The sequence below is a fragment of the Silene latifolia genome, chromosome 11 (assembly GCF_048544455.1).
Source record: "Silene latifolia isolate original U9 population chromosome 11, ASM4854445v1, whole genome shotgun sequence".
NCBI classification, from domain to species: domain Eukaryota; kingdom Viridiplantae; phylum Streptophyta; class Magnoliopsida; order Caryophyllales; family Caryophyllaceae; genus Silene; species Silene latifolia.
The window spans coordinates 158,617,803-158,625,856 of NC_133536.1; the positions used below are offsets into that span (position 1 = coordinate 158,617,803).

At 37.7% G+C, this 8,054-nt stretch overlaps 2 protein-coding genes across 2 annotated transcripts; one reads left to right on the forward strand and one right to left on the reverse strand.

The window, feature by feature from the left end:
* Window positions 1-230: 230 nt before the first annotated feature.
* LOC141612013 (protein NRT1/ PTR FAMILY 6.4) lies at window positions 231-3,880 on the forward strand. The gene is made up of 6 exons (XM_074430713.1): window positions 231-537; window positions 896-1,022; window positions 1,206-1,423; window positions 1,564-2,111; window positions 2,519-3,096; window positions 3,244-3,880. The coding sequence occupies exons 1-6, from the start codon at window positions 535-537 to the stop codon at window positions 3,510-3,512; spliced, it is 1,743 nt and encodes a 580-aa protein (XP_074286814.1). The 5' UTR covers window positions 231-534; the 3' UTR covers window positions 3,513-3,880.
* Window positions 3,881-4,357: 477 nt separating this feature from the next.
* On the reverse strand, window positions 4,358-7,496 carry LOC141612014 (mitochondrial intermembrane space import and assembly protein 40 homolog). The gene is made up of 4 exons (XM_074430714.1): window positions 7,291-7,496; window positions 5,456-5,487; window positions 5,241-5,366; window positions 4,358-4,944 (listed from the first exon to the last, which is right to left on the reverse strand). Exons 1-4 carry the CDS (start codon window positions 7,379-7,381, stop codon window positions 4,771-4,773), a joined length of 423 nt encoding a protein of 140 aa, XP_074286815.1. The 5' UTR covers window positions 7,382-7,496; the 3' UTR covers window positions 4,358-4,770.
* Between the last annotated feature and the right edge of the window lie 558 nt (window positions 7,497-8,054).

Genomic DNA, 8,054 nt, shown 5'->3' on the forward strand with positions numbered 1-8,054 from the left:
GTAACAGAAAGGTATACAAAATCAATATGTTAAAGTAGTGCAGGGATCTAAAGGCAGGCGGAGTGGAATGTGCAGCCTATAATGCAGGATAGTGATGACTGATGACCGATGAGATGATATACATGGTATCTAAATGTGCAGCAGACAGTATGTCATAATCTAAAAATGTGGGGTTCAACAGTAGAGGTCTTAAAAACGCATAAAAGCCACATGTAAATGCTAAGATTTTAGTAAATCAATTAAAGCCCCTCATCAAATCAATCAGGACAAAGGTAACAAGGGTGGCCTATAACAGTTAGACCACATATTTCATTCTCCTATTTGTTTCTTTCTTCCAACTTTCCACGTTCCCATACCCTCCCTCAATTATTCCCTTATATATCACTCTCTTTAATGCACCACTACTCCAGGACACTTCTAACTTATTTTTGTTTCCTCTGTAATACGCTCCTCCTCCTTTTTATTCAGATTCCGAAAACTAGGAACTATCTTTTCACTTCATAGCTTCACTGCTCCTCTAAATACTGAATAATCATGGTAATGCGACCTTCATGCATGCTTAACTTTTCTACTTGCTTTTCTTATTCTTATTATTACCTTACATATATGGCAATGTGTCACCCCACAGACACCCGTCCGACACATTTATTACCTTCAAATTCTAGTTAGTCCCGAATAACTTTGAATCTTAGTTCCGTCACTGAATGCTTCTATATATATATAGAGGCTCCTGCTCTAAGAGGTGTTAGGTTAAAAGCAAATGTGCACACAACTGTTCCCCTGTACTGATGGAGTCCTAGTTTCAAAATGAGTTGTACAATGTTGTCAATGACATTTTACTAAATTTTTCATTTTTTTTTAAGAGCTAATTTGAAGTAATGCTTAAATTTTGTAGGTCATGGCGGGTGGACATGGTGATAAACTGGATGAGTATGAATATGATGATAGAGTAGTAGATTACCGCGGAAATGAAGTCGACAAGTCCCGTACTGGAGGATGGCTTGCTGCAGGCCTCATCTTAGGTTGGTACAGTAGCCTAGTGAATGTTATTGTGATGTTATTCTTGACTCAATTTTCCGTTTAAGAGACTCCTATGAAAACAATCTTCTTATAGTTTCATAACCTACGGAGTACTTATTTATGGTGTTATTGTCGAGTCTTAAGTCAATTTTCAATTGTCGTAGTAACATAGATTATAATTGCAGGAACTGAATTGGCGGAAAGAGTATGTGTGATGGGGATATCAATGAACTTAGTGACATACCTGGTTGGATATATGCATCTTTCATCAGCAAAATCAGCGAATATAGTGACCAACTTCATGGGAACTCTGAATCTCTTGGGTTTGTTGGGAGGATTCTTGGCCGATGCTAAGTTGGGCCGTTACTTGACTGTTGCCATCTTTGCCTCCATAGCAGCTCTTGTAAGTTTTTACTTTTTCTACCATTTTAATTTCTAACTTTGTTGAAGGCATGTTCTTACAATATTTTAGCTACTCGATGCACAGCCGTTTTAATAGAGACTAAGAACAAGGCTAATATAAATTTCTACCGTCTAAACCAGGGTGTAGTTCTATTAACACTGGCAACTTCACTTCCAAGCATGATACCGCCTCCCTGCAGCAATTTCCGGACCCAACAAAGCGAGTGTACAGAAGCCACGGGTGGCCAATTAGCCATGCTTTACTGCGCACTTTACATAATTGCCCTTGGTGGAGGTGGGATCAAGTCAAATGTCTCTGGGTTCGGGTCAGATCAATTCGACTCATCAGACCCTAAAGAACAGAAAAACATGATTTTCTTTTTCAACAGGTTCTACTTCAGCATTAGTATGGGCTCCTTGTTTGCCGTGACTGTACTTGTGTATGTTCAAGATCATGTCGGAAGAGGGTGGGGTTATGGGATATCAGCTGCCACAATGCTGATTGCAGTCATGGTTTTGTTGGCTGGGACGCGTTTTTATCGGTATAGACGTCCTCAGGGAAGCCCCTTGACCATCATTTGGAGGGTGTTTTTTCTGGCCTTTAAGAAAAGAAAACTTCCTGAGGCTTCCGAACCAACCTTGTTGAATGGATTTCATTCTTCCAAGCTCTCATATGCACCAGTTTTAAGGTAATTATCTGCCTTCTCCGATGTAATTAAGATTTGAAAGTAGCTTACATCGTTGCATACACGGTATTATATCAATTTCACTTGTGTTATGATGACAATTACCGTGTATGAATGACCCAATGGGATTTAATTTATTTGTCCTAATAATTATTTTTCTTTTGATCGGTCTGTCGTGCTGATTCGTGTCACAACTGAACATTTCCGCAGTGATGACAAGTATTCGAGTTAGGCAAGTTCTTGACGAGTCTAGCTGTAACAGTCTAATCTCAGTTGTATCAACCATGTGTTGGCTATATTAGCCAAATATAGGTTGTAGATTCTGTTTGAATCTCTCACATATTGGTACCATGGCTACCTATTGAACTTGTAAGGATTAAAGAACTTACTTTAAATCTATGATTTCCTAGATGCCTTGACAAAGCTGCAATCATGGATGATTTTGCTGCCAAGGGAGAGAACAGAAACAACCCATGGATAGTATCCACGGTTACTGAAGTGGAAGAGGTCAAAATGGTCCTAAAACTTATTCCCATCTGGTCAACCTGCATACTATTCTGGACGGTCTACTCACAAATGACTACCTTCACCATTGAGCAAGCCACATTCATGGATCGCAAAGTCGGATCATTTGTAATCCCTGCCGGATCTTTTTCAGTCTTCTTATTCATCTCCATCTTGCTGTTTACCTCCTTGAACGAGCGGGTCTTTGTGCCGATAGCTAGGAGACTGACACACAATGTTCAGGGAATCACAAGCCTTCAGAGAGTTGGGATTGGTCTGGTTTTTGCGGTCTTTGCCATGATTTCTGCTGCCATTGTTGAGAAGCAAAGAAGAGTTAGAGCGGTTAGCCATAACGCACAATTAAGCGCATTCTGGCTTGTACCACAGTACTTCTTTGTTGGTGCAGGCGAAGGGTTTGCATATGTTGGACAGCTCGAGTTCTTCATAAGGGAGGCTCCTGAAAAGATGAAATCCATGAGCACCGGTAAGTTATGTCTGAATTATTTTTAGACCTGATAAAACCCTATAAGATGCAGCATTGATCCTAGGATTGCATCAATTAGTGAACTAAGATAAAAGATAATTTGAAACGACTTAACAAGTCTAATTTGTGTCCTATATTATGATGCAGGGTTCTTTCTGAGCACACTTGCAATGGGATTCTTTGTAAGCAGCTTACTCGTCTCAATCGTAGACGTGACATCACATAATCATTGGCTGAAGAGCAATCTGAATACAGGGAGGCTGGATAACTTCTACTGGGTTCTCGCGGTGTTAGGAGTCTTAAACTTCTTTGTCTTCCTCGTCTTTGCTAGAAAACATCAGTACAAGGTTCAGAAACTTATAGAACAGGTGAATGATGAGAAGGAACTCCAAACCGTGGAGATAGGGGACGTCTAAGCTACAAGGAAATGTGGCCTTGTTGAACTAATGTCACATTCATGCAACCCTCTGAATTCTTCAGACAATTAATCTTGTATGAGAGCGTTATATGCAAACCACCAAGCCATTTAACTCATTCATAAAATGAGGTGTATAAGACGTATGCATATAATCGTCTTATATGAGATTTTGTCGTCTTCAGAATATTTAGGGTAATGGTATTATCGACCCCAAATTCCTGAATATGATCATAGCTGCAGAACTGCAAACTAGCAAATTTTTTTGAAGTCAATATCTTCAGTAATGTATATACGAGTGAAGTGACATGTACCATTCAATCCATAATGTATTTATTAGTTTCCATATTAAATTTCGGTTTGAGACTACTATTGGAATCTGCCCTCGCAGCATGGTCTTTGTCATCGTGCCTCAAAATGCAGAGAATGCTCTGAAATCGTAAAGTATCTCCTGTAATGTATATACATTATACAGACGTACCATTCAATCCGTGTTGTATTAATTACTTTTCCTACTAAATTCATCACGTGTAATCATTAAATCATCGAGAATTAGAGATACTACTAGATTAGTCACATGGGAAACTTGAATATGGTTTTTGCTCATATCGAGTCAAATATGTCACACTTCGAGAGAAAATGGATTTGGCATTGCCCTTAACATAGCTAGCCTGTTTAACCGACAGAGCTATCCGAAACATCAACCACATCTCCATCATAGACGGAATGCTTTAAAACCTAACGAAATTCAGAAGAAGCCACAAAAGAAGTCACAAACAAATCCAGGGTAAACTTTATCATGATAGAAACTGAAAATAAAACAATTCCTAATAAAACATAGCATCAGACATAGTCATATCAGATAAGTAATCCAAGTCATAATCAGGAATCATCTACAAGAGCAAATAGTTTCATGATTACCACAAGAGCAAATACCTCCAGGGCCTTGTCTACAATATCCGCTGCCAAAATAGTTCCATGATTACCACATCATGTACAGAGCTAGGACTCTAGCCTCTCAATTGAATCCTTTCAAAACAATAAAATGGATAACTGAGAAGCTTCTAATTGTAAATGCCTTGCTTTTTGACAAGAAAAAATGTCTAAAAGACTGGACACATGAATTAATAAGTTTCCAAATGCCAGAATAGTAATTCTGCCCGACTATCAAAACTCCTTTGGTAATTCCTCGTTGGAAGTCTTGAGACATGAACTCCAAATCTGCAACGAACTGCCTAAACGGGGAAAATTGTAGTGCTTTAAAGTTTGGGTTTAGGAATTTGTGATTCCAAAGACCAAGTAGGTGGGATTATTTTTTGAGGCCCTTTTTTCTCCGAGACTTCCTCGTCTTCATCTACGTCCTTAGGAAATGCATTGGGATTGGCTTTTACACAGTTCTGTAATGCCACGAATGGATTAACACAGTCTGACCCCTGAAAATGGACGCAAACACAGGCAACATTTTATCAAAATCCATTATGTGAAAGGGTGAACATGAAATGTTTTGTTTTCAAAAGAAGCATTAATAAATTTTCCAGAGAGAGACATAAACCTTTGTTCAAACACATTTATATAACTACCACAGTACTAAGGACTTTCGCCGTATCATATCGGTAATTACCCATAAATTTCCCAAGAAGCGCTAAGTTTACAAGTGGAAAGAGAAAAGAGGATATGAAAGAAACTCCTGTTAAAATATTTTCATTTGTACGCTATAGTCTGCGCTCACCTTTTCTTCAGCAGAGCTTTTGAGAAAACAGAGGAATGCCTCTGAAAACTGGTTTCCACATGGGCCTTTCCGCAAGTCAGCAATGCGTGGGCATTCCAACGCTTTTGCAGCTTTAACATCAACAGACTGGAAAACATGCATAAATAACTTGTTCAGGAAAAAAGATAAATGAATATTTGACATAATATTTAACAAGGGTAAAACAACGTAGATACCGCATTCTCGTCATCAGCATATGCTACTGCCTCTGCAACACCAAAGGAGACAAACATCATAAGAAATTACATCAAAAAGTTTTGTTGTCTTCCTATCTATGCCAATTATATATGGCATGTGATACTGTCCAAAGTTCAAACTTGATAAGTATTATTCTACGAGTTTGATAACAAATAATACGAAATAACTGCATGTCTGCATCCATGAGAAAAACCCAAAATCACATGGAAATTGGAAATATCAAGCTTTTTAAGCTTACTATGAATTAACTAAAAGATAAATGACGATGATCAAAGTGGGAAAAATCAGCTAGATAGCCAACAATAACAGGAAAATAGAGAATGATACCAGTCATAACTAACAAGTTACAACCATTTAGCCAACATTAAGCGAAGAAATGGAAGTCTCTACTTACATTCATTACAAAATACTAGGTGTCGGGACAAATGGTATGTTCATGTCAAGAGGTTCAAGTCTACATTCAGAAAACGCCAAATGGAAAGACAGGAAATAAGGCGTATAACCCTAAGATTAAAGCCTACACTTCAGATAACTTCTTGGTTCATCACTTGTAACATTTTGCAGTGCAATAACGATAATTGATTCACTGAAAAAGATAGCATACACAGATCATAGCTGGGGTTACAGAGTCAACGTTGCTCTATGTATCACTATTTAACTGATGAATCAAACACCAAGTGAATCACAATATACACAAATCATATCTGGGGTTACACAGTGAACATTATTCTATATCATTATTTAACTCATGAACCACACACCGAATGCACCTCCCCTAGTACAATAACCTAACAAGCTAATCCCGGTATACGAATTATTCGGAGATGGACAGCCTGCCTGGCAGATACCATTACCAGGCTGGTAACATAGAGCTATGAAGTTATAAGTGGCACCTTGTTAGTAATAACGCAATGGCAAATCATGGACCTACATTTACGAGTAGCGACAGTAGTAATATATGTCAAAGATGTTTCATTTCCATAACCACACCACTCTCGTGGTCTCGTTATAAATTACATACTTATTAGCTAACAATCAAGAATCACAATTCACTCTTTATGTTTGAATCACAAGTCACACATCCAACCTCACTAAAGTCCCAATGGCCACCTTCTTCACCAACGAGAAAATTGAATTTATGCGTACACAACAGTTACCATCTAAGGCACTACTATAATAAACAAATAAAGGAATATTTTTCTCCACCCGAGTGAACTGTTACATTTGTTTTTGGCATTTTTACTGTTTACTAAGCTAACAAGGACCAACAACAGGTTCAACAAAGACACTTAGAGATTAAGAATCGATCAAGACACCCAGAAATAGAATACTTAAGGAATTGACGACGACAAATAAAGTTATTTATGACAGCACCATCAATCTCATGAGATGCATCTCAAACTCAACTATGAAACCATTTAACCAACAAACCTTGCAAACCCAATATAATCAATCTTCTATCTGATCCTACCAAAAGCAATATAATTGCTAGTTCTTTCTAACGAATATTCGCCCATTCTATCTGATTATACTCCATATATGTTTCCTAATGTAGTACGGAGTATATGTGAAGAGGATTTTGAAAAACGTATACAATCAAATGGAACAGTAGAAGTATAGCAACAATTAAACATACACAAGAATTAATCAACAAAGTATTATTGGGTAATTGCAAAACCCGTGATTTCTTTTGTAAGACACGGTTAATCAGAAATAGTGTAGTATTTTCAACAAAAAAGAATGGTAGGAGTCCATGGAAGAAACAAGTAGAAGAAATAAAGGAAACCCAGAGAGCAGAAAAGAAGAGAAAGACCTGCAATAAGAGAATCCATGGAAGAAGGAGGTGGGATGTGATTAGAGGTAGTATCGTCAATGGCTGCCGTATCACTCTGAGATTGACCCATCTTTCTTTACCAACTCCCGCTCTTTCGCTTCATACACCCACCACACACGAGATATATTATAACGAATCAGTTGGTCTCCTCAAGACCTCAACACCACCATATCTGTTTGAAGTATAAACCGGTCAAATAATATGCCCATATAAATGCAACAAAAGTTTGTCATTCCTTTTTTATAATAGGTCTTGGTATAGACGGGTGGGACGAACAAACGGGTAAAGACCTCTAATAAAATGGGTAGGGGGGACAAGGTGGGGCACCTCCATGTGCTTCCCACTTTATGGCAAATGGATATTTTGTGAGGGAAAGTGGTATCCGTCTATATAATTTTGAGATAAAAACAACATGATTAACATATAAAAATAGTCATTCCTTGTCACATACGTGTAACAATTGATCGATGCAATACTTTGTAAAGCATTGCGATATTGAACATATTATTAAAAAATGATTACTATACTAATGTTAAAATAGATAATTATAAAAATTAAAAATAAGAATATATGTATAACTAAAGTAATATAGAAAATAGAAATTGAATCATATGAGGCACCCTCCTTAGGATGAGGCGGCTGAACCCTTTCTAAACCATTAGATCTAATTATTACAGATGCACCAGATGTTGACACGTGTCCCCTATATACATCCCACCTAACCCCTCACCCTCATTTACTCT

Excerpts from the sequence above, each read along its gene's own strand:
- LOC141612013 (XM_074430713.1), top strand. Across the intron at positions 2,112-2,518 it reads TCATATGCACCAGTTTTAAG|ATGCCTTGACAAAGCTGCAA; the intron begins GTAATTATCTGC and ends ATGATTTCCTAG. Across the intron at positions 3,097-3,243 it reads GATGAAATCCATGAGCACCG|GGTTCTTTCTGAGCACACTT; the intron begins GTAAGTTATGTC and ends ATTATGATGCAG.
- LOC141612014 (XM_074430714.1), bottom strand. The coding sequence starts at position 7,381 with ATGGGTCAATCTCAGAGTGATACGGCAGCCATTGACGATACTACCTCT. Across the intron at positions 5,488-7,290 it reads CATGGATTCTCTTATTGCAG|AGGCAGTAGCATATGCTGAT; the intron begins GTCTTTCTCTTC and ends TTGGTGTTGCAG. Across the intron at positions 4,945-5,240 it reads AAAGCTCTGCTGAAGAAAAG|GGGTCAGACTGTGTTAATCC; the intron begins GTGAGCGCAGAC and ends GTCCATTTTCAG.